This window comes from Hippocampus zosterae, chromosome 11 (assembly GCF_025434085.1).
Source record: "Hippocampus zosterae strain Florida chromosome 11, ASM2543408v3, whole genome shotgun sequence".
Classification (NCBI taxonomy): domain Eukaryota; kingdom Metazoa; phylum Chordata; class Actinopteri; order Syngnathiformes; family Syngnathidae; genus Hippocampus; species Hippocampus zosterae.
Genome location: NC_067461.1, coordinates 1,776,382 through 1,801,636, shown reverse-complemented (window position 1 = coordinate 1,801,636; position 25,255 = coordinate 1,776,382). Strand labels below are relative to the sequence as shown.

The 25,255-nt window shown below is 50.9% G+C and overlaps 1 protein-coding gene across 1 annotated transcript; it reads right to left on the bottom strand.

Annotated features, from left to right (window-relative positions):
- Positions 1-102: 102 nt before the first annotated feature.
- Positions 103-25,118, bottom strand: LOC127610500 (protein kinase C epsilon type-like). The gene is made up of 15 exons (XM_052080715.1): positions 23,953-25,118; positions 19,419-19,482; positions 17,620-17,788; positions 16,754-16,788; positions 16,594-16,682; positions 16,343-16,475; positions 14,745-14,893; positions 14,286-14,370; positions 13,959-14,164; positions 13,035-13,208; positions 5,192-5,346; positions 1,768-1,906; positions 1,107-1,295; positions 876-1,022; positions 103-721 (listed from the first exon to the last, which is right to left on the bottom strand). Exons 1-15 carry the CDS (start codon positions 24,724-24,726, stop codon positions 575-577), a joined length of 2,655 nt encoding a protein of 884 aa, XP_051936675.1. The 5' UTR covers positions 24,727-25,118; the 3' UTR covers positions 103-574.
- Between the last annotated feature and the right edge of the window lie 137 nt (positions 25,119-25,255).

The following is a 25,255-nucleotide window of genomic DNA, read 5'->3' as shown; positions in this document are numbered from 1 at the left end:
CAGGGGGAATTGACGCAAACGCAAAGTCGAGCGAGCAAAAGACGAAAATGGCGCACTATTCAGGAGCCACCGGCAAAAGGAGATTTTTTTGGGGGGGGGGCGGGAGGTAGGGGTAGGGGGAAAGTGAAAGCAAGTCACACCAGACCAACTTTGACCTGCAAGTGCTGGCCCAGATTCACTCAGACAGCACTTCTGCCCCCCCCCAAAAAAAACAGAAGCATGTCGGCCGTTTCTGAGAAGACAAACACGTGCTGTGAATACTGCTGCTGCTCTTTGATCCCTTCCAACGCGTCAAAAAAGATCATGGGTGGTGCCCACCTGTGTGTGTGTGTGTGGGGGGGGGGGTGCGGGGGGTGATTTCAGGGACAAACATACACGCAGATACGGTACACTCACACACACGCGAGGAAGTGTGACATGGCTTCCTCGGCAGATGAACACTGGAAGCCAGATGGGTCAGGTCTAATTCCTGGAGCAGTTTTGCGAGGCAGCCGTCTCAAGCTGAGTTGTGGTTGTGCAAAGATGCCGTCGTATGACTCCTGCGCGGTCCGGCGTTTCGGCCTTATGTCCTCGCCTACGCCGCGATGTCGTCCGCAAAGTAGGAGAAACCTTTGAACTCGTCCTGGTTGATCTGCTTGACGATGCCGTCGTCCACCGGCGTCAGGACGGGTTCTTCTCGCGTGAAGTCCTGGTCAAAGTTGTTCACGTCCCGTTTGGTTTTCTAACGGCACAACATGCAAACATGGGCCGAGGACGTTAAATGTGGCGGAAGCTGTCGGCGCTGACGGACAGAAGTCTCGTTCTGCCCGAAAGACGACTTTCGAGATATATAGCAAGGTGCAATTGTCAACTGAATCGGATTTTTTTTTACTGACGATGCGAGGCTTGAACGGCGGTTGGATCTTGCGTCCCTCCAGCAGAGCCCAGTCGATCTCTCGGAAAAAGGGGTGGAGCTTGATGGCGTCTTCCAAGCCGTGAGCCGCCACGCAGCCCAGACGCTTGCTGGGACTTTTGGTCATGAACTGAAAAGCAAAAGATCAGCCGTGTACGGGGGTGTGTGTGCGCGAACCCTTGCCGCCCGCCCGCCCGCGCCCGCCCGCCCGGACCTCTTTGAGTATCCCGACGGCCTCCTTGCTGAGCCAGACCGGGTAGAGGACGTCGTCGTGCAGGATGGACTCGAACAGGTCGTCCTCGTTGTCGGCCTCGAATGGAGGCTGACCCGCCATCATCTCGTACATCAGCACCCCCAGAGCCCACCAGTCCACCGACGGACCGTAGTCCAGCTCCCGCAGGATCTGGGGCCCAAACACGCGCCAAGCATTGCGGCTTCTTCACATGCTAACATTAGCTTCAAGAGCGGCAATGTCCTCTACGAAAAATGACTCGCATTACGGCAATTTACGGAGTAGTAGAAGAAGAAGTCTCTTCTTCCCTGTTTGTGCTTGCATGAGTGCACCGTACACTATTATACTGCCCCCCGGTGGCCAAGAGGCTCACTACAAGGAGCAACACACTGAATTGGATGCAGCATTGACTCGTGATGCGCAAATTGTGAAATGTTCGTGATGTTACTAACTCGTCAGGTTTTTAAAAAGTACAATCTCATTGTTGAATGCTATTTTTCTTGCCAAAAAAACCCACAAAAAAAAAACAAAAAACAAAGGCAAGCGACTGCGATTCGTATCTCAAGGCTTTGTCACCGGCAAAAGGCTAGCTTACAACGCGGCGCGGCGGCACGGCGGCACTGCGCCGACTTTGTTTTCTGACCTCCGGCGCGATGTAGTCCGGCGTCCCGCAGAAGGTGTTGGTGCTGACCCCGTTGAGGATGCCCTCCTTGCACATGCCAAAGTCCGCTAGCTTACAGTGGCCGTCCGCGTCCAGCAGGATGTTGTCGAGCTTCAAGTCCCTGCAGGACGCAAACAATCACCGACATGCTCTTCTTGGTTGCAAAAGCACTCGTTGAAATAGAATTGAGTCAATGTTGCGCCGTGCGGAAGCAGATGATTTATTTTATTTAGATTCGACGAGTGGAAGCCAACCGTTAGCCGCTAATAGCGAGTAGCGTCTTCAGGTCGCGGCGAGGCGGTGAATCTCGGCATACGTTAATCTACACAACGGTGGAATTTCGCGCAGCGGGGTTGGTGGCGATGGGTTTGGGAAAGTCACATGATTCCGGGCGACGGCCGGCGGGAGGAGGAGGAGGGCGAGCGCTCGAGCAGAAGGCAGATAAGCGTCGAGGCGTTGAGAGACGACCGAGCCAACGCTGAATGCGGCCGCTCGGCGCTTGATGGTTGACTGCGAGAAAAATGTCAACATTGCCGCTGCCGCCCTTCAGCCACGCTCACTTCCAAAGTACAGCGGCCGTCCCGGGTGGCGGCGCAGCTCTCGTTTGCTTATGCAACGGTTCGCAATTTGTTTCGGAGTCAAAAGTGGAGGAATTCTCCCGAAAAGAAGCCAAAAAGCTTTAATGGATTTAAAAAGGTCGTCGCGGCGGTGACAGTCTTGTAGCGCAGACAGAAGATTTCGACTCCTGCTCCGCGGCACGGAGAATCATTTTTCGCACCGCCGCTCATTTGAAACGTTTATTTCTAAATGGATTGGAAAGCAGCCGGCGTTCCAATGAAATTCCGCAAAATCCGTAAGTCGGAATCGGCGCGCTAATGGAGCTAAATTCACTTGAACCGGAGCTATTTCACAGTTAGCATCTCTCAGATTGCATTCAGTTACGTTATGAGACCTTGGAACCCAAAGAATCATCAATTACAGGGTGGGAGGGGGGGAGAAACAGCTCAAATGTACCCCCACCCAGGCCAAAAAGCCTCACGGCCCCCCCGCGGGGGACGCCCGGCCCGGCACACGCGCGTTGCAGATCCACAAAGCGGCTAATAAATCTCATTTATTAGCAGCTCATTGAAGATGTCGCATGAGGTGTCGGCACCGGGCCGGCTGCAGGTGTTGACCGTTAACGCAATCACGATGTCGGCGCCGGGGGGGGGGGGGGGGGGGGCGGTGCGATGCCACAAGAAAAATATCATCTGCGTGTCGGCAACTTTATTGCTGACGTTTGGTCGTTCTTGTGGACGTTATCGGCCGCGACAACAAAATGAGCCGTCCTATTGAGTCATCGAGTCAAAGTGCAATTTAATTTTAAAAGGTGGTCATCACACCCCCCCCCCCTCGTCCCCTCGCCCCCCCCCCCCCTGAGATGAAGTGAAAGCGATGAACGGAGCCGCAAAATGGACGACTCGAAGCCTGAAAGTCATTGGAGCGTCTGCCCATTTCTGTCAATGGGGGGGGGGGGCATGGGGGGGGTTGTGGAGATCTGAATTGCAGGCCCATCTGGCTGCCATATCACACACAAAGCTCATTTAGTATCATCCATCGCGTTCGAATTGATTCAACTGCAGGGAGGTGGTGGTGGTGGTGGTGGTGGTGGTGGGGGGGGGGGGGGGGGTCAGCGGAAAGCACCTTCATCATTGTTTGGGAACACACACTCACGCGGCAATCAGGTTGAATTGAAGACATTTCCTGTGTTTGCCGTTGATCTTGGAGAGATTTTTTTTTTCTTTTTTCCATGACATCCCGATGACACTCGGACAGCTTGCCCCTCCCCCGCTGCACCGCACACACACACACACACACACACACACAACAACATCGTGGGAAAAACACAACAGGCGTGTGCTTCAACGTCGCAGGGGGTCTTTTGCATGACTGTTGGCTTAGCGCTGCGCTTGGAACCCCCCCCCCCCCCACCCCACCATCAACTTTTATTCCGACTTTTCAATGACATCATCGTGTTTTTTTCCGGCCCTTTCCGAGTACAAATAAAGCTTTGCTGTTTGTGTCTTTTCGGGGTTGCGAAGGTGAGTTGGCATCAGGTCGCGTTCAATCCGTTGGCCGTGAATGAACACGTCATGGCGAGCGTGTGTCAAAACAAAAACAAGATGAAAGGCGAGAAATCGCATTATTGCGCAACAGCAAGGTGGGAAACATTTTGATTTGTCAGGAATGATCATCAAGTAGCTGCTCGCGGGGGGGGGGGGGGGGGGAGAAGTCATGAGTGACAAGCGTGACGATGCCAAGTCGGATGTCAGAAATGGCCGACGGAGACTGCGGTCGATGGGTTGTTTGGCAAACTTGCCATCGGAGGTGAGATGGGGGCCAAGTTGTCAACTCTTGGTGTTGTCGACCTTCATCTCACCGCACTAACTTGTGCAACATTCGGATTGGGGGGGCCGCTTTATTTATCCCGCGAGGGGCAAGTCATTTCTAGTTTTCACCTGGTGTCTTCATACTTGGTCCCGGAATGAACGATACAATATAAAAGAAACGCATTGACGCACAGCACAGGGGGGGGGGGGGGGTAAGACAATATATCGGGGGGAAAAAGTAGCCTGCAAATTATCGGGCAAGAAGAAACGCGAAGATCGAAAAACAAACAAGGTAGGAATTTGGCAGAGGGTAACAACAACAAAAAAAAATATTCGAGTAACTCAATCAAATAAACGACCAAAAAATGAAAATCCTGAATTGTCATGGCATCAAAAATTCTATTTTTTTTGCTTTTGGCGCCACTTCTTCACTCCCAAGTGGTGGCCGAGCGGCTCTCATTTTGAAGCAAGTCTTTGTTTGACGAGCAGCTCCGTCGTCTTGAGCTCAAACAAAAATATTGGCGAGAAATTCCGGCCTTGGTTGCTGAACGATATCAACCGTGCCGATTGTACCTCATGTCAGATTCGAACTTTGATGTCAATTTGGGCTTTTTTTGTTGAGCTGGAAAGCACCATCGTCCAAATTCAATCATGAAAGAGTTTATTCTGTGTCTATTCAATCGACATCCCACGTTTCCCAAAGTCGAAGCGGCTCAGGAAGATCAGCAAAAATGCATCAGAAAAAACAAACAAACAAAAAAAAAATGCAGTTGCACAGGAGTCTAATTTCGTTGAAGAAGTTTATTTTACGAGACCAAGAAGAGCAGGGCCTGAACTACCGCCCGAAATCCCCGTTCCCTAATCACGTGGGCGATGGTGACCAGGGTGTTGAATTCCGGTCGGATTTGAAAAAGTTGACCTTTTTAGTTGAAAACGGCTTCCCTTAACCAGAATCCCGCATCCCGCTCGTTTTTTGTTGTTGTTTTTGTTGTTTTTTGTTGCTAAGATCGAGGTAGCGGCGTCCCGCCGGGCGTTACCTGTAGATGACGCCGTGGCGGTGCAGGAACATCAGCGCCGACGTGACTTCGGCGGCGTAGAATCGCGAGCGCGCCTCGTCAAACTTCCTGGAGCGCTGGATCTGGAACATCAGGTCGCCGCCGTTCACGTACTCCATCACAAAGAACAGGCGCTCCTGAAAGACAACGACAGGGCACATCGGCTATGCGAATCGAGCAGCGGTGCCCGAGTGCGGTCCTGGAGAGGCCCCCCACCATCCTGATCATTTGAATCGGGTGCGATGGAGGGTCGGGGACATCGTAAAGGGACTCTCCAGAACCGAAAACCCCCCCAGGCTGTCGGCGGCGTTTCTTGCCAAGACGACGGGCTGTTAGCCACCCGCTCACGCGTGGCGCTAACAGACAAGGATTGGTCGCCAGACAATAGCCAGGCACATATAGCCAAACAACCGACTGGTCGCCAACTCGGTTGCATAACAGGCCCCCGAAATCCGAGCCGATTTGACCGACAGGAGACAACAATGATCCGATCCTTCCCCACCCCCGTGTGACACCCTTCCTTTAACGCACGCACACAATACTGCGGCGCAGCCTGCCAGCTCTGTTCTCCTGCTGCCGAAAATGGACCTTCCTGCATTCCAGCTTTCTTTTGCCACATAGGAAGTCGATCTGTGCGCGCGCGCGGGTGGTGATATAAACAGCAGCGTATATAAAGAGTCTGAAGGGAATCCGGACGAGGCCATTGTGCGAGCCCACCAGGAAGCGGCGGCGCGTAAGGTGCATTTTGATTCGCCTCAACAATCCCCAGTTGTCCTCGCGTCGTGTTCGACGACAAGAACGGGAGACATGAAATCTGCAAAAATGTAGCAACCGAGTATATCTCTCATGATGTTTTCAAGCGGCGGCCCGGTAGTCCAGTGGTTAGCACGTGGGCTTCACAGTGCAGAGGTACCGGGTTCGATTCCAGCTCCGGCCTCCCTGTGTGGAGTTTGCATGTTCTCCCCGGGCCTGCGTGGGTTTTCTCCGGGTGCTCCGGTTTCCTCCCACATTCCAAAAACATGCGTGGCAGGCTGATTGGACGCTCTAAATTGTCCCTAGGTGTGAGTGTGAGTCCGAATGGTTGTTCGTCTATGTGTGCCCTGCGATTGGCTGGCAACCGATTCAGGGTGTCCCCCGCCTACTGCCCGAAGACAGCTGGGATAGGCTCCAGCACCCCCCGCGACCCTAGTGAGGATCAAGCGGCTCAGAAGATGAATGAATGTTTTCAAGCGTAGGCAGCAAATACACAAAGAAAAGCAGCGGGACTGAAATTGAACCTTGCGGAACCCCCAAAAACATTGCACGCGGTTGTCTTCCGGATACGATCGGAAGCAATTCAAAGTTTGGTCACATCGGTCGACAAGGTGGTGAGATATTGTGGTCCGGAGAGTGTCGAACGCTACAGTTCGAGAGACATGTCGTCCTCGGAGTCCTTTGCCTGGAGCAGGTCTTTGAAAACACGTCATGCACGTTGCAGTATTTTAAAATCAGATCAGAAAGATCTTGGGAATGGCCCGTTCGTCCAGGCCACGCCGAGGACTGAGTGTACGGGACATTTTTGACATGAGGTCGCTTTGAGACCAGTCCAAATTTTGCTAACTAACGATCAAGGCTAAGCGAAGGGAGTACACTGAGGTCACAGTCGCACAAACCCAAACTTGTGATGTCTTCCGCAGGAAAGTGAGAATGAAAATAAAACCACAAAACCCCTCCCCCTACAAATTTAAAAAAAGGGAATTTCTAGCCTAGCTTATTTTCATCGGAACATTGCGAGCTATTAGCGCTTAGCCTCCTCCTGCCAAAGATGACCCCGCTGATTACCGCGCACTCATTCTGCCATTTAAACGTGTCTGAATGTGTGGGCCTGGAAGCTTGTCAAGAATTTATTCTGACTAAATTCCCCCACCTGATGTTGTTCCAGCTCCGACTCTGGCCAAAAACACAACACCTGAATAACAAAGAACAATGCGGATTTCAGCCGCAGGTGTCAAACCCGCAGCCCGAAGTTCAGATCCGGTCCATCCGTTTGGGCTGCCACACCGTCGCTATTACAGGCATATATTCTTTATCCTCACGCTAAAAACAAAAACTACTTCTGCAGCTCGCTGAGGAGTTGCGAGCGTCTCCATGTACGTTCACAAGCGCATTCGACTGCCGTCAGGCGCTTGCTTCCTGCCGGATTGTCCAAATCCACAACAACATCGACAGCATGCGTGCATGCACGAAAGGGCGGCTGCGCCAAAAGGTCAAGCGGCTCGTGTTACTGGCCCCAATCGTGACCGCGGAGCGCATGAATAAGCGGCGTCCGCTCATGGCCTCGAATTCAGCTATCTCGGGGGATCGTGGAACGTTTCACCTGCGAAAAGTGACAGAAGACAGCGAAAAGTGCAGTAATCCCTCATTTATCACTGGTGGTGACGTCCCCAAAGAAACCCGTGATCAGTGAAATTCGTGACGTCGTGGTCTTTATTTTTTTTTTACAATAGTTACTTACACGATACAATAAAGTACTGGAATGAAACCAAAGATTCAAGCTTTTTTTTTTGGGGCCAAAGCCTTTAAAAAAAATAAAGATATTTATCGTTTGACTGCAAACAAGTGAAAGTTTCAAGAAAGAACGTTTCGTCGACAATGTGGGAGTTTGTCATGGGGACATTTTGCCGAGCTGTAAAACGATGAGGCGTGGCGACTGTCGACATGAGTCGATGGGCCCTTAGCCCGGATTCAGAAAACAAGGCGCCGTTTAAAAAAAAAAATCAGTGAAAGAACGAAGCCATGAAAGATGAGTCGTGTTCTAGTGAGGGATTCCAAATGGTTCCCATTTTTGGGTTAAAAAATATATATATATATTTCGCCAATCAATTATTTTACAGGCGGCCCGGTAGTCCAGTGGTTAGCACGTCGGATTCACAGTGTAGAGGTACCGGGTTCGATTCCAGCTCCGGCCTCCCTGTGTGGAGTTTGCATGTTCTCCCCGGGCCTGCGTGGGTTTTCTCCGGGTGCTCCGGTTTCCTCCCACATTCCAAAAACATGCGTGGCAGGCTGATTGGACGCTCTAAATTGTCCCTCGGTGTGAGTGTGAGTGCGAATGGTTGTTCGTCTCTGTGTGCCCTGCGATTGGCTGGCAACCGGGCCTGTGTGGGTTTTCTCCGGGTGCTCCGGTTTCCTCCCACATTCGAAAAATGTGCATGGCAGGCTGATTGAACACTCTAAATTGTCCCGAGGTGTGAGTGTGAGTGCGAATGGTTGTTCGTCTCTGTGTGCCCTGCGATTGGCTGGCAACCGGGCCTGTGTGGGTTTTCTCCGGGTGCTCCGGTTTCCTCCCACATTCGAAAAATGTGCATGGCAGGCTGATTGAACACTCTAAATTGTCCCGAGGTGTGCGTGTGAGTGCGAATGGTTGTTCGTTTCTGTGTGCCCTGCGTTTGGCTGGCAACCGGGCCTGCGTGGGTTTTCTCCGGGTGCTCCGGTTTCCTCCCACATTCCAAAAACATGCGTGGCAGGCTGATTGGACGCTCTAAATTGTCCCTCGGTGTGAGTGTGAGTGCGAATGGTTGTTTGTTTCTGTGTGCCCTGCGATTGGCTGGCAACCGGGCCTGCGTGGGTTTTCTCCGGGTGCTCCGGTTTCCTCCCACATTCCAAAAAAAACATGCGTGGCAGGCTGATTGGACGCTCGAAAATTGTCCCTAGGTGTGAGTGTGAGTGCGAAAGGTTGTTCGTCTATGTGTGCCCTGCGATTGGCTGGCAACCGATTCAGGGTGTCCCCCGCCTACTGCCCGGAGACGGCTGGGATGGGCTCCAGCACCCCCCGCGACCCTAGTGAGGATCAAGCGGTACGGAAGATGAATGAATGAATGAATTATTTTACAATCTTGCTGCAAATCCGATGATCAATCTGACATTTCTTAACAAAAAATATCAAGAACATGAATTTTTCATCATCTACTGTAGGTGTGTACTGTTGATTTAAAAAAAAATCAATCAAAATTGTGGCAGTGGATTAAAAAAAAAAAATCAAAGAATTTTGCCACATATTTGGACAGGAAATATTTAGCAAAATATTACAATCGAAATGAACTCTCATGTCGTGCTCGCTCCCAGATAGCAAAATGTCAAGGTCACGTTTGCTCGCAATCCGCCCACGATGACTTCAGTTGCGCTTCCGGGGCTTGGCGTGAGGAAACACATTTCTGATGACGTCAAGATGATGACGTTTTTTCCAACAGAAAAGATTTACCGCAAAAATGAGGTGACGCATTGGCCCTCGAGCACTTTTGAAGCCGCAAACCATCGTCCCCCCCCCCCCCCCCCCCCCCCTCGGTTGTCGCTTCAGGTTTAGCAAAGTGAAAATTCCTTCCGCCTTGGCTCATCTTTGACTTGTGCTAGCTCGTACGCTAGTGGCCTCTTAGTTCAAGATTTGAATCTGTCTGGAGGCATCGTTTTTTTTCGGGTCGGGATTTTAAGCCTTAAAATCCAACTTTCATGACTTGAATGATTGGAGATTTTATTGCCATTAAAAAAAAAATACATATGCGCGTCGGCGTTCCAGACCATCCGTGCAATCGTCTTCAGCGGAATGCGGCCGCCGCTGCCGTTGCGTAAGCGTATTTACATTGCTGCGCTGTAATTAGGCCGATAAGGAGAACCGGCGCGATGCCACAGTTGATTGCGAGGCAAGGGAGGAGGAGGGGGGGGGGGAGGAAGAAGGGAGGGGCGCAACAAAGCTGACAGGAAGTCTTGGAACCCCGCAATAAAAAAAAAAAAAAATGCAATTGGGATTGCATTGCTACGGAGCCGCTAAAGTGAAAAAAAAAATAAAGAAAAAAATATGTTTCTCTTTTCCAGACGAGAAACGTTCTCGCCCTAACGAGAGACTTTTTTTTATCCTAACAAGAAAACTTTCTTGTCAGGATGCGAAACCTTCTCGTCCTAACAAGAAAAGTCCATCCTATGCGAGCGCTAGCCCCCCCCGCCCCCAACACTCACTTTAGGGCCTTCCGTACTTTTCAACTATTCATTCATTCATTCATCTTCCGAGCCGCTTGATCCTCACTAGGGTCGCGGGGCGTGCCGGAGCCTATCCCGCCCATCTTCGGGCAGTAGGCGGGGGACACCCTGAACCGGTTGCCAGCCAATCGCAGGGCACACATAGACGAACAACCATGCACGCTCACACTCACACCTCGGGACAATTTAGAGCGTCCAATCAGCTTGCCACGCATGTTTTTGGAATGTGGGAGGAAACCGGAGCACCCGGAGAAAACCCACGCAGGCCCGGGGAGAACATGCAAACTCCACACAGGGAGGCCGGAGCTGGAATCGAACCCGGTACCTCTGCACTGTGAAGCCGACGTGCCAACCACTGGACTACCGGGCCGCCCTGTATTTTTATATATTCATTCATTCATCTTCCGAGCCGCTTGATCCTCAGTAGGGTCGCGGGGGGTGCCGGAGCCTATCCCAGCTGTCTTTGGGCAGTAGGCGGGGGACACCCTGAACCGGTTGCCAGCCAATCGCAGGGCACACGGAAACGAACAACCATTCGCACTCACACTCACACCTCGGGACAATTTAGAGCGTCCAATCAGCCTGCCACGCATGTTTTTTTTGGAATGTGGGAGGAAACCGGAGCACCCGGAGAAAACCCACGCAGGCCCGGGGAGAACATGCAAACTCCACACAGGGGAGGCCGGAGCTGGAATCGAACCCGGTACCTCTGCACAGTGAAGCAACTAGATGATTAAAAAAACAAAAACAAGCAAATGTCAAATTCACACGGCTCCGTGGCAGACCGACGGGTCACCTCGTTATTAGCCGGCTGAGCAAGACCTCAAAAGCAGGAAGTGTGTGTGTGTGTGTGTGTGTGTGTGTCAATGTACAGTGTATACAGTGTGTCTCCGAGGGCCTGTTTGTTGTGATCACACGCTGCTCAGAGACCACGTGTGTGTGCGCGTGTGTGTGTGTGTGTGTGTGTGTGTGTGTGTGTCTAGTGGAGTGGCGAGTAGGCGGGTCCATACAATACACATGATAAGCATCAAAAATGTTACATAAGCAGCCACAATCCCTTTGTCTGTAGCCTGTGTGTGTGTGTGTGTGTGTGTGCGATGGCGACTCGACGGGCATGAGCAAACATGTCATGTGACCTCCCGGTCGCCCACCCAGCGTGCGCGCGCGTGTGTGTGTGTGTTGTTTGTGTTTGTTGTGCGAGCGACAAAACAGGAATAGATGATTTCTGGAGGAGACGCCATCACGCAGTGTTCCAGAACCTTCCGAGAAAATAAACAAAGATCGCACTCATTGAAATTGTTGACCTCAGACAGTCGAGGATGTGGATGCAACTTTTGTCCACATTTTTTTTATTTTTTTTTTTTAGGCGCTGAAAGTGCTTCTTTATTGCTTTTAATTGCGATTTCAGGGAAAGGTTTACCCCGCCCCCTCCCCCCGCTGAGATCCATGAGGATGTTTAGCTCAAATCCACAAAAAACATTGATACCAAACATAACTTCTTCGATATATATTTGAGCTTTTTGGGGGGGAAAATACATTCATTCATTCATCTTCCGTACCGCTTGATCCTCACTAGGGTCGCGGGGGGTGCTGGAGCCGATCCCAGCCGTCTCCGGGCAGTAGGCGGGGGACACCCTGAATCGGTTGCCAGCCAATCGCAGGGCACACAGAGACCAACAACCATTCGCACTCACACTCACACCTAGGGACAATTTTGAGTGTTCAATCAGCCTGCCATGCATATTTTTGGAATGTGGGAGGAAACCGGAGCACCCGGAGAAAACCCACGCAGGCCCGGGGAGAACATGCAAACTCCACACAGGAAGGCCGGAGCTGGAATCGAACCCGGTACCTCTGCACTGTGAAGCCGACGTGCTAACCACTGGACTACCGGGCCGCCCGGGAAAATACATATTTATTGCAATATTTTTTTTGGGGGGGGGGGGGGATGTTTGATTTTTTGTTGTTGTTTTTTTTCCCCCAAATGCATCAATTATATGCAGATTTTCAGTGTTCATGCTCTCCTGAAGCGTTTTAAGACTTCTGGAGGGCAGTGTCACTCATAAGATAAGATAAGATAAGATAAGATATCCTAGGTTCGTTTTTTTTTTTATTTCACTTGTACTTTTTTATATTTCCCGATAATAACGTTGGTTGCGAGGGCGCCCCTTTAATGACGACTTTTTATCCTTAACATGAGTCACGTCCAAGGTGAAGCTGCAGAATTGCCCAAAACCTCATCTCACAAACATTTTTGTTGCGGTTGCCACGGCGGCGCACACTTTGTTACTTGTCGACTGACGAGCGTCGTCAGGCTCGGGTGCAAATGAAAAGATGTCGGCTTTAACTTCAGCGCGCCGCCGCGTGCGCGCGCGGACGTAACGCGCGCATACATTCCGTGACGGGAACACTTATGCAACATGCGCTAGACAAAACATCCATCAGCCACAGGAAGTTGTTGCCCTCCCGGGGGCCCCCTTCAAAGTGTCACTCGATGTATGGCCGCCGGCTTTTCTCCCGCTTAGCGTGTTGCAATAACATCGTTTCATTGTTCCGTAGTTTTCATTTGACAAGTCAAGAGTTGAGTCGTCCCATTCTAAATAAATAAAAATGGGAAGGGCTTCGGGGGGGGGGGGGGGTGGACCTCGCGTGAATTAGCGTTTCATCAACTATGTCACAAAGTTAATATCCACTTTAATATCCACTTTGTAAGTGCCTCCTTTGCACTGGAAAGAATTCAGTCCGGTGAAAATGATTTTCTACGATTTGGCGCCCTCTGCAGGCGGTGCGTACGCACGCAGGACGCAGGCGCTCTTACTTGGGTCTGGAAGCAGCAGTGCAGCTGCGTCAGGTAAGGATGTTGGCGGGCCAGCGCCAGGATGCGCTTCTCGGTCAGCGTGCAGTCCACGTCGTCGTCCTGCAGGATGACGTCCTTCTTCAGCACCTTGACGGCAAAAACCTCCTCGCTGCCCCTCAGCTCGGCCAGCATCACCTGAACGCCAAAAATACACACGAGCGATCTTAGGCGTGCCGCTGTTTGAGCAGCAGAGAGTGGACAGTTCTTTAAAAAAAAAAAAAAATGGCGTCCGCCACGTTTACTGTCAAACTAAACACAAAAACTAAGTGCACCTCGTATGTGTTAGCATTACCACTGTAATGCTAACACATAATGCCGTAGATAAGATCATTACACTGGCGTGAATATAAAAATATAAAAACCTTCCGCTTGAACGGTCAAAACACAGGGAGACAGACGATATAAAAATACTTGCGGGCATGCATTCTTTATCCTCTGCGAAAAATGACCAATATTACTGCAGTTTTGTCACGATTTTTCCTCAATTAAGCAATGTCTGGATGTACTACACTGCCCCCCAGTGGCCGAGTCGCACACCCCATAAAGGGGAAGAGCAACGACTGTCTTTCGAAACTGTCGAGTGGCATTTTTCTGTTTCATTCCAAAAATGTATTTCATTTTTTTTAGGGGGGGGGCAGTGGCATTCCATACATTGCAGGAAAAAATGATTTTACAATCAATGACCCTGCTGACCTTTGACCTTCAAGGCCAACATTTTTTGTTGTTGTTGTTTTTGTTTCTATTTCTGTGGCCGAATTGTCCGACGTGGTCGATTTTTATTCCCCGGCCCGATTCCGACGGGCAAGGATGATTTCGGACAAAAGTTGAATTCAACTCTCTGCTCTCAAATCGCGACCCTCGAGCGTCAATCGCGTGCTGGCTGACCTTTCCGAAGCTTCCTTTTCCCAGCACTTTGATGAACACAAAGTCTCTCAGGTCCATCCTTTTGGGCTTGGCGGCGGCGTGGGCCTCCACCTGGCCGTTTTCCCCTCGCTCATCCGTGACCGCAGCGGCGGCGGAGAGCAACGAGAGCTCCTGGCCGCGATGTTCGAAGGAGAGGGCTTTGCGGATGTTCTCCAGATCCTTCGTATCTGCGCACACACAAAAAAACAAACAAAAAAACAAAAACAAAATAAAATCGATATATTCCGAGAGGCGGATCATTTTGGTGGTGGTGGGTTTCTTCTTGGTTGATGGTGTGACGGTCTGTACCTGGGTCACACGGAGACGTGGGGGCCGACCTGGTCCGGTCTTCTTTGGTCTGAGGAAGCCGTTCGAGGTTGTGAACCCGAGGGAGCTGCGCAGACACCATGTGGGACATCGGTCGCCATGTAAAAACTTGTCGTCGTGTATTTTTCGATATTATTCGATGTTTTTAAAAGACTGAATTATTGTTTGTGGGTTCACTTGGTTTATTTATATTTATGTAAAAAGTCATTTTTTTCCCCTTTTGAACCAGAATCATTTTTTTTGTCGTCAATGATTTTTTTTTGATTGATTGATTTTTTGAAATTATTTTTCAATCAATGGAATTTCAATCGTTTCATTTCATTTTCCTTTTTTAAAAATTTGCTGAAATCAATTTGCCCCCCCGTTGAGGGCGCAATGAGATGACGCAATGCGCAGCTTAAAGCTGATTGGCTGGGGGAGACGGAGGCAGTCGACGCCCACCTGCGACTTTTTGCGCCTCTGCGCGCTGTTGGAGATCTTGTCAGGTGTGACTCCGAGGTCGGAAAGGACTTTGGCGATGCCGCGGGCGTCCACGCCGCAGTTGGGCGCCACGTTGCTCTCGCAGCGCCTGTGGACGTTCACCTTACACACTGAAACGCACGCACATCAATCCCACTGAGTCGTCACGGGTTTTTTTTACACGCCGCAAGAACGAGGCGCTCTGAAACTATCATGGCAAAGTAAAGCCCCCGTTGTCATCCTTGCTGTCGAGTTGGGCTTTTAAAATAGAGAAAAGTCTCCCCTCACCCTTGGTCTTTGGCTTTTCTCTATGTTGAAAAGCTCATTCGTGGCCAACAACGAGGCACTCTAACAGTGCCAGACAAATGTGAAGTCCATCTTGACTGTCAAGGTGGACTTTTTTTCTAAAAAAAACCAAAACATCATTTTTCTCCTTTTCCCGTGTGACGTGCACACACTCACCGCTACAACGGGGCGCTCTAAATCAACGGCTCCAGCCCGAGGCCTTTCTGACCACGGCTGCCACGCACTCGCGGCTGACATTGAGGCACTCTAAAGGCGATCTGCACGTCATTTTTCTCCTTTTCCCGTGTGACGTGCACACACTCACCGCTACAACGGGGCGCTCTAAAGCAACTGCTCCAGCCTGAGGCCTTTCTGACCACGGCTGCCACGCACTCGCGGCTGACATTGAGGCACTCTAAAGGCGATCTGCACGTCATTTTTCTCCTTTTCCCGTGTGACGTGCACACACTCACCGCTACAACGGGGCGCTCTAAAGCAACTGCTCCAGCCTGAGGCCTTTCTGACCACGGCTGCCACGCACTCGCGGCTGACATTGAGGCACTCTTAAGGCGGTCTGCACGTCATTTTTCTCCTTTTCCCGTGTGACGTGCACACACTCACCGCTACAACGGGGCGCTCTAAAGCAACGGCTCCAGCCTGAGGCCTTTCTGACCACGGCTGACACGCACTCGTTGCTGACATTGAGGCACTCTAAAGGCGATCTGCACGTCATTTTTCTCCTTTTCCCGTGTGACGCGCACACACTCACCGCTACAACGGGGCGCTCTAAAGCAACTGCTCCAGCCCGAGTACTTTCTGACCACGGCTGCCACGCATTCGTGGCTGACATTGAGGCACTCTAAAGGCGGTCTGCACGTCATTTTTCTCCTTTTCCCGTGTGACGCGCACACACTCACCGCTACAACGGGGCGCTCTAAAGCAACTGCTCCAGCCTGAGGCCTTTCTGACCACGGCTGCCACGCACTCGCGGCTGACATTGAGGCACTCTAAAGGCGGTCTGCACGTCATTTTTCTCCTTTTCCCGTGTGACGTGCACACACTCACCGCTACAACGGGGCGCTCTAAAGCAACGGCTCCAGCCTGATGCAGAAGATACATTTTTTGGGCTGAAGGCGTCGCGACAAGAGCTAACTAACCAAGCGCTAACCCAACAACGAAGCCACTCGAGGTCTAATACTGCTGGGGAGTGCGTCGCGCAGCGTCATTATTTTAGCCGTGCCCCCCTCCCCCTAACCCCCTCTTTGGAAAGAAAGCCTCCAATGGCACACTCGTACCTTTGCACTGCAGGCCTTGCCTCAGCAGACCCCACAGCAGCGAGCCGCAGTGGTCGCAGAAGGTGAGAACTTTAAAGTTGTGGATGCGGAACTTGTGCGGCAGGTTGACGCTGAACCGCTGCGAGGCGGCTGGCTGCGGGACACGCAGGAACGACCACGTGGCGAAGAAGAAGAAGAAGAAGAAGAAGAAGAAGAAGGAGAAGATGCTTTGGCTGGTAGTGTGCGGCGCGCTCCGTTTCGCCGGCGCTCACCTCCTCCGCTTTGTCCTCCTGCTTCTTCATGGCGGCGCACTTGGTGATGATGAGCTCGTGGCAGCGCTTGTGGACCACACACGTGCAGACTGCAGCCCAAGGCAACGCGTCAACACGCGAATCCGGAGCGGGACGGAATCCACGGTGAGCCCTTGCCTACCTTGACACTGGTAGCCCTGCTTGCCCAACACGCCCCTGGAGGTCCACACGCCACCACCACAAACAAAAGAAAGAATTTTGCTCAAAGGTTTGGAGACACTTTTGCTTTTAGCAGCGTGACCGAGTGGTTCCGAGCTTTTTTTTTGGGGGGGGGGGGGCTATTATTCATTGTACACATCATGGAGAAAAGTACAGTGGGGCCCTTGAGGCACGAGTTGAATTCATGCGCTTCACTCAAATCGTCTTTCCCTATTGAAATCAATGGGGATTCCATTAATCTGTTCCAGCACCCCCCAAAATATATATATTATTCATTCATTCATTCATCTTCCGAGCCGCTTGATCCTCACTAGGGTCGCGGGGGGTGCTGGAGCCCGGCCATCTTCGGGCAGTAGGCGGGGGACACCCTGAATCGGTTGCCAGCCAATCGCAGGGCACACAGAAACAAACAACCATTCGCACTCACATTCACACCTAGGGACAATTTAGAGCGTCCAATCAGCCTGCCACACATGTTTTTGGAATGTGGGAGGAAACCGGAGCACCCGGAGAAAACCCACGCAGGCCCGGGGAGAACATTGCAAACTCCACACAGGGAGGCCGGAGCTGGAATCGAACCCGGTACCTCTGCACTGTGAAGCCGACGTGCTAACCACTGGACTTCCGGGCCGCCTGTATATATTATAAAATGATAAATTATATAAAAAAATATTTAAAAAATAAATATATATTTGAAATGTGTGCGCTGACATAAAAAAAAAAACAACTCCATAATGAATATCGCGCTTCAAAATCAATACGGTCATGACATTGTTCAATAGTCCAGTGGAAGGCAAGCGCGCGGACGGCGACCGGCGTGCGACTGACCATATGAAGTCGCGGCAATGCGAGCAGTAGGTGGGCTGCCTCAGGTAGGTGGCCATGAATTTGTGGCCGTTGACCTGATGGACGCGTCGGCGGAGGGCGCCCTGCCGCTTCCTGGGACGCATCCGCTGGCGAAAGACGCGCTCCTCATTGTCGCTGACGGCCGTCGCCGCTGTGCCAAAAATCACAAGAAAGGCGTACGCTCACATTTTTTCCCCCAAAAAAATTTAAAAAAACAATTGCAGTTCTAGTTAGCATCTTTGGACATCCTCCGAGAGGTAAAAATAAAAAGAATAAACTTCAACACGTCTGAAATGGACCCCAAAAGGTTCATGAGTGTGGGTGGTGGTATGCACGGTGAGCAGAGCCTGGTGTTCTTCCCCCGTGAGGGATGTCGGGGGGGATGCGGTGGCGCTCTTTCCGTTACGTCACGCATTTGTTTGTGCTGGTCTCCGAGATTTTTCGCACGTGAAATACACACGCCGGCTCAATAAAAGTTCGCCAAGAGTCACCTAGAAGCGTCACTGCTGATTTATTTGGCTTTGTCCGAAATGAAGCTGCACATTGAGCACATGTCCGCCAGATGGCACTGTACCCCTACGTGGCCCAAAATACAATACAATACATGCGAATGAAAGGAAACGGATCAAAACACACTCGCGCGCGCTCTCTCTCTCACACACACACACACACGAACACACACACACACACACACACACACACACACACTTTGGCAAGTAAATGTGTGGAATTGCAGCTGAAAGGTTAACGTTCATTTAGCAAATGGATGCAGTGTCAGTGTGTGTGTGTGTGTGTGTGTGTGTCTTTTTTGTCTATTTTGCGTGGCACCACGCGTGACATCCCGCCTTTATCGATGGGATATTTGGTCTGGTGCGCTGCAAGCTCACGTGAGCTTGTAAGGAGCGACGGCCAGGCGAAGTGAAGTACTCGAAGAGCTATGGTACACTGGTTTCTTTTAGCAAACATACGATCATTCATGTACCAGCAAGGCGGGCCTTAGCGTAACCAACGTCCAGTGATTGGATCAAGATCGATTTCCGGGGGCTGTGATTGGTTGGTAGCAATCGGCAGCGGGGCCGCCGATTGGCTGATCAGTCTCACAGCACGAAATTCAAATGTCAGAGTCCCCAGAGGGCATTTGTGGTTGCTACAAGCTCCTCCCACAGAAGTGAATGGGGTTGTGTTCGAGCACGGAGCGTATTTAGCAACAGAGGGTACTTTGTCCTTTGCCCGCGAGCGCTAAATAGTTTGATTGCAGCTCTCAAGTCAAACATGTGACGCGAGGCTGCGCAAACACATTTCACCAAGGACTCCAATTGAATGCCAACGTACACACACGCGTGCTCACACGGAGAACACGTGGTCATTTTACCAGCGTTCCCAATGATCCGACTCGGGGGTTGTAACCGTATCGTATTGATATCGAGATGACATTTTGTCCATATTGTTCAGCCCTACTTTTGCAACACATACCGGACTCGGTTTCCACATCCTAAGTCCGACTTGTAACGTTTCTCCGGCTCACGGCGGACGCGGAAAGCCGATATTCGGCGCCTCGTCTTTCTCATCAACTCAAAAGCTGTGCTGATGCCAAATCCAAAGCCGTTCGAGGCAGTTACGTTGAAGCTGAAATTTTTGCAGGCAAGCCGGTGCGAGCCTCTCTTCCTGCGCCCGGAGCCGCTGAAAAATGTACGCTTGGACCAGTACAAGCGTCCGCGCCAGTGAACGAGTGAAGTGAGTTTTCATGTCAGCCGGCTGTAAAAACCGCGAGCCGATCGTACCTTCACTCGACGATTCCGAAAGATCGATGATAACGTAGACCTTCCCGTCGGGCTCCAGGTCGACCTGCCAAGACAGAGCGGAGAGGAGGAAGAAAAGAAACAAGATCAGGACACAAAAAGACAACGGCTGATTTCGACACGCCGGTCGAGTGTGCTCCCGCTGCCCATCAGCCCCTTTCGCCCCCCATCTTTAAATTTCATTTGGATTTTCAGGCTTTTTGACTCAGCACGAGACTCGATTTTTAGTCGGAGGCTTTCGTGCATTCTACTGCCTTTGTTTTGACTCGATTGTTTTTGCATGAATTCTTTATGCTCCGCGTAGAGCACTTTGAATTCAGCGATGGTTGCAATTGAGTTGCGATGTCTCCCCAGTTGCCAAAACAGTTTGTCTCCGTGACATTTCGGAGATGTTGCACAGATCTGCCGCAGAGACTCGAGTCGGCCTCAGGTCACCGGCGAGTCTCCAGGCCAGTGAGACGGACGGACGGGCCCCTTAACTTTCAAACCTTTCAAAATAAAGACGACACATTGACTTAAAACATGGATCTGGAGCCAGACGATTTTGTTTTACGCAACCACTTGACAAAATAAAATGGAGTAACCTCAACGCAAGATTTGTTGCAGTGGGGGGTGGGGGGGGGGGGGTTTCTGTCCAAAATGGTTTTGTGGCTCACTGTTGCAAAAGCCTCCGCAGGTCCACACACACACACACACACACACGAAGAGAAGATGTCACGATATGTAAACAGAAGATGGAAAGCAGAGACGAGGTATGAAGGGTGAGCGAGTTTACCGCTTTGGGAGGGTCCCTTTGATTGATTCCTTGTTTTAGTTGTCACGTCAAGGACCGAGCCTTTGTTGGTTCACTCGGCAAAGCAGAAGACGGCGCCGTCTTGCACAACAATTGCCGTGGCACCGTGAAAGTCACGACATTTTGTCCAGGATCCAAACAAAGAAATGCGTGTGTGTGTGTGTGTGTGTGTTTTTTTTTTAACCATTCGCACCCCCGTCTTGAAGATTGAATTTGACCTTTTGATTGCGAGACAAACAAAAGTTACGACCGTTATGACGGTTCTAAGAATCCCGACTCCTCGTGTTCCAAAGATTTTGTGCTCCGGTGACAGCAGAACCACTCAAGGTCATCCCGGGGGGGGGGGGGGGGGGGGGGGGACTTTGGACAAATCTGCTGCGTGAAAAGACCATCACATTTTGGGCAGTTTTTGCATACAGCCGAGGCACGACAACCAATCAGAAAATATGCTTGGTGAACCTTCACACTGGAACCAGATCGAGTGCCGGTTTCCCACTACACTGGAAAAAAAAAGTTTTATTTCATCAAGTGAATCTGGAATTTATCCATTGCGAGACCAATAAAGGTTTTCTTAATCTTAATCTTAAGTGGCCGCGCGAATGTTACCCAGATGCAGATCACTCTTATTTTGTGTAACTACTTTTTTTCCACCCGCGTATTGCCGATCATGTAAGCCAGGGGTGTCCAAACTTTCTGCCAAGGGGGCCAGATTTTATGTGGTAAAATGTCGGGGGGCCGACCTTGGCTGACATTCTTTACATTGAACAACAATATTGTTCAACAAATTTGAGTAAGCCAGTCTGTTTCACATTTCCATTTTTATTTTAATTTCAACAATCATATGACATCAGTCAATATAAACACGGAGTGATGTCTTGTTAACTCGTGAGTGATGCCCTCTAGTGTCTAAATGCTATTACTCATTTAGTGAATGCTATTACTCATTTAGCCACTAGAGGGAAGCAGTACTCTATGAAACATCACTCACCAGTCTATGAGACCTCAGTCAATGCAACACGTGTTCCATTGCGCCCAACCTGCGGGCCAGACGGCACTGATTTTATGACAGGGGCCGAGGGCCGGATGAAATTCGACCGCGGGCCGGATTTGGCCCCCGGGCCGGACTTTGGACATGCCTGATGTAAGCCAAAAAAACAACAAAACAAACATTCATTGCGAGTTTGATTGATTTCGGTAATTGTGATGCCATTACGGCGGCCTTAAAAAGGTCAACGTCCCAAACGCAATCGCTCCCTTCCTGCAAACGCGCGCAGACATGCAGGTGCTGACACGCTTCCAAATATAGCGAGGCCTAAGGAAGGAAACACACACACACACACACACACACACGTACACACCCTCTTCCCACAACTTGATTATGTATTGCCGCTCAACGAGACGCCCAAGCACACAACTTCACCTCCGTGTCGGTCAAGTTTGTGACGTCACCTTTAACATTTGGCTCGTTGACATACAATTTGATGAATAAGCAGAAAGATGCATGGACCAAAAAAAAGTTGTTTGTTTTAGGAGTGGAGAGGCAACACAAATCTTCCATACATGCTCTGCTGTGATCGACTGTGTGTGTGTGTTGTGGAGTTTGGAGCGTCTCCATAGCAACCGAGTCCCCGCAAATATTTGGAGCGTGCCGTCTCTTCGCATCTCTGGGTGCGATGCCGATTTCACGCGTGTACGTTTGTACAACGATGCCATTGCGAGAGCCGATTTGGGCGCGGCGAGCGCCGATTCATTTTCATCAGATGGACACTTTGTGCACTTTACGCAGAAACTCGTCAACGTTGGCGACAATTCCAAAATATGAGAAATGAATAACCCTCAATCAAAAGGAAGAATTCGGTGGGGTGGGGGGGGGGGGCAAATTTCCTGAATGGAATTTAATGAAGAATGACAATAAAGAAGATGAATCAAGCGACCATCGTTTGTCTGCGTAGTTGTTTGTGAGCAAATCTCCAGCCCGACTTTATTTCTCAATGATTGCCGGAAATAACCAAAAAAGGAGCGCGCAAATCGCGATTTTCGCACCTTCTGGTGTCTTTTGTCGGATCGTTTTTGGAGAGGTTTTTTTTTTGGGGGGGGGGGTCCTTCCAGAGATATCAGCACCTTGTTTCTTTCTGTGGGAAGTCGACTGACAGTAAAAACAGGAAGTCGAGCCCGCTTCATGCCGCCTTTATTTTTAGATGCAAACACACACACACACACACACACGTTACACGTGCTTCCTCGGGCCCGACCGTCCACCCCCCCCCCCCTACAGGGAAACGGGGTCAAGAGGAGGTCAGGTCACGGGGCCTTCCTTGTATTTCCGAGCCACAAGTCAAACGTTATCGATTTATGCTAACTCAAGCTAACGTTAGCATAAAGGAAACGCGGGTCAATGGCCGATTTCTTCTGTTGGTTCTTCATCATTGGGCCGGGTGTGTGTGCCGGGAATTGTCTTTTAATGACGTCATTCGTTGACGCCGTTTGTTTCATTCCTAAAAAAAAGGCGGCTGAAAGAGCATCGACGTCCGTTTGCGTCCTATCTTTCCAAGGCGGCCGGCGGAGTTGACAACACGTTCGAAGCGGCGGCGTTGGGCTCCATTCGATCGGCAAACAATGTTGACGCGGAGTGGAATAGCTGCCGATGTTCCTCGCGCTGCTACTTTGAAACCACTCGCGAGGATTTCGCAAAGCTCGAGCTACACAAAAACAAGAAGCCGATTCCGAAGATGATCCGGTCCGCCTCCAACGTCATCCGACGTGCATGCGGACGACGTTTTCGTGTCACGACGCAATCGGGGCAGGCGACGACACGCTGCCGCCAGCGGATTCTCTTTATTTTCTTTTTCTTTTTCTCGCCTGCCTGTTGTTTTCTCTCGAGACGTCAACCGTCAGCCTCTCGCAGAAGCTTCTAATCAAGTGTCGGGGAAAACGGCGCCTTCAGTACCGCGTGAAAGGACGATCAAAACGTCGGCACCTGCCGAGTCAGCGCTTGGTTTCTCACGTCAACTTTGTACTCTGGAGACGAGCGGATTGAGCAACAACGACAAGTACATAGCAAAAAAAAAAAAAAGCGGGTTGTTTGCCTTTTAAAACGGAGAATGTGACAACCTTGTCAGATGCCGGCAGGAAAACACGAGGACGGGGGAGGGGGGGGGGGGGGGGACTGGCGATGACAGTATGAGAGCACCATCACATGCACGACGACCACTTGATATTTATGCCTTGGCGTCTATTTTTATACACGCGTTCCGTCAAAATATGTTATTTTTGTTTCTGTTGTCAATTTGATGACGCGTTTGAAAGCGCGCTCCTGTTTTTGAACAAATTTTGAAAGCTGATTTTGTTTTATTCTATTTATCATTGACTCAAAAAAAATAATTCTCAACGGATCAATCGGTTATTTTTTATAAATCGTGAGCTGAATCTATGATCAGAAATAATTGGTTGCATTTCATTTCCTCGCCCAATGATAATGCGTCGAGAATTGATCAGGAATCGCATTGATAAGCAATATCAACAACAGGATCGAAATCGCTCCATTGTTTTGATTGAATTCCCATGACGTCATACCTGAAAGCCAATCAAACGAGCACATGCGGCTACGCAGTCACGTGACAAACAAGGACAACAAACCCCAAACCAATCACTCTAAAAAAAAAAGAAAAAATATGGAGGGCGGCGGCGGGGGGGGGGGGGGGTGGTGGTGGTAAAGATGCTTACCCAGTCCTCAAAGTGCTTGTTTCCGCCTTGCAGGAGGTCGTCGAAGCCGATGATGCAGTTGGCGACGAATTGGTCGTAGCCGATGGGCGCGTCGTGGAAGACGGCCAGCTCGATGGCGCGGCCGTCGCGCACCTCCGCGGTGAAGTCGTCGTTCCACGCCGGGCTGTTGGTGCGCGCTCGCGTGCACGTCTGGCCCACGCGCGACTCGTCCACGTTGAGCGCCGCGTACGTGTCCAGCAGGAAGCTCTTGGCGGAGGCGCCCACGGCGTGACGCAGGGACCACGCCGTGGGTTTCAGGTCCAGCGCCTCGCAGATCCGGATGCGCAGTTGCCCGTTGAACACCACCATGGTCGGGTTCGGGGTCCGGGATCCGGGGTCCGGACTGCCTTCCGCGACGCTTACAGGTGTACCGTGGACGAACAAGTGGACCCGAAATCCCGGCCCGGAAAAGCACAAAATCCGGATAAAGTCGCCGCACGCGTCATGTTTGTGGACCGAGCTGGTGACGGGAGGGAGGTTGTTCGGGGGTGGGGGTTGGCGGGATTCCGGCGTATCCGACAGCCGCAAACAGCCGCAGCAGGGGTGGCGAGGGAGGGGCGGCGAATCCACGCGGTAGGTCGCCTCCAGCCGCAGCAGCTCCTCCGCGGTTGCTGATTTGACTCGCCGCACTATCTCGGCGCGCACGCGCACGCGGAAGCACGTCGGCTGTGCAGGGAGGGCGTGCAGACTCCAGTCTGGTCTGTGGAGACAACAGTGGCCGGAAGTGCTCGTCATGCACGTGCCAGGTGACACACCGGACACTTGATTAGGGACAGGCGGTCAGCGCCTGGTGCCTTCAAATCTTCTTACGTCATTGAATTGAAATGTCAGGAATCCATTCCAAAGCACAATAAAAACGCACAACTCTAAAATATCATCATACTTTATCAAAGCATGCCGTAATTTATAGTTCAATAGAATTGAACGAATTGCAGTAAACAGTTTTTTTTAAACTTCGGTTCGTAGGACATTTTGAGGCTCCCCCTGGCGTTTGCGCATACAGTGGACTCGGGGAAAGCATAAAAAACGATTAACGAGTGTTCTTATACTGTACTTGGGAGTATTATGAAGCATTTTACTGACACGTGGGAACCGCTTGACAAATTGAAGGGAAAATACATAATTATTTTTTAAAAAATGATCATAGATCCTCTTTAACATGAGTTAATTTGGGAGATTTGTTCACTGAAAGTGGCAGATTTACAACAGCAGAGGGCGTCGTTTGCTTGCGTCAACTGGATCAGTCATTTGGTACACGGCGGGG

Bases quoted from the DNA above. Each gene is read 5' to 3' on its own strand.
- LOC127610500 (XM_052080715.1), bottom strand. From the start codon at position 24,726: ATGACGAGCACTTCCGGCCACTGTTGTCTCCACAGACCAGACTGGAGT. The intron at 19,483-23,952 runs GTAAGCATCTTT...CTGTCTTGGCAG, and splicing joins ACAAGCACTTTGAGGACTGG to GTCGACCTGGAGCCCGACGG. The intron at 16,789-17,619 runs GTCAGTCGCACG...GTGGACCTCCAG, and splicing joins CATTGCCGCGACTTCATATG to GGGCGTGTTGGGCAAGCAGG.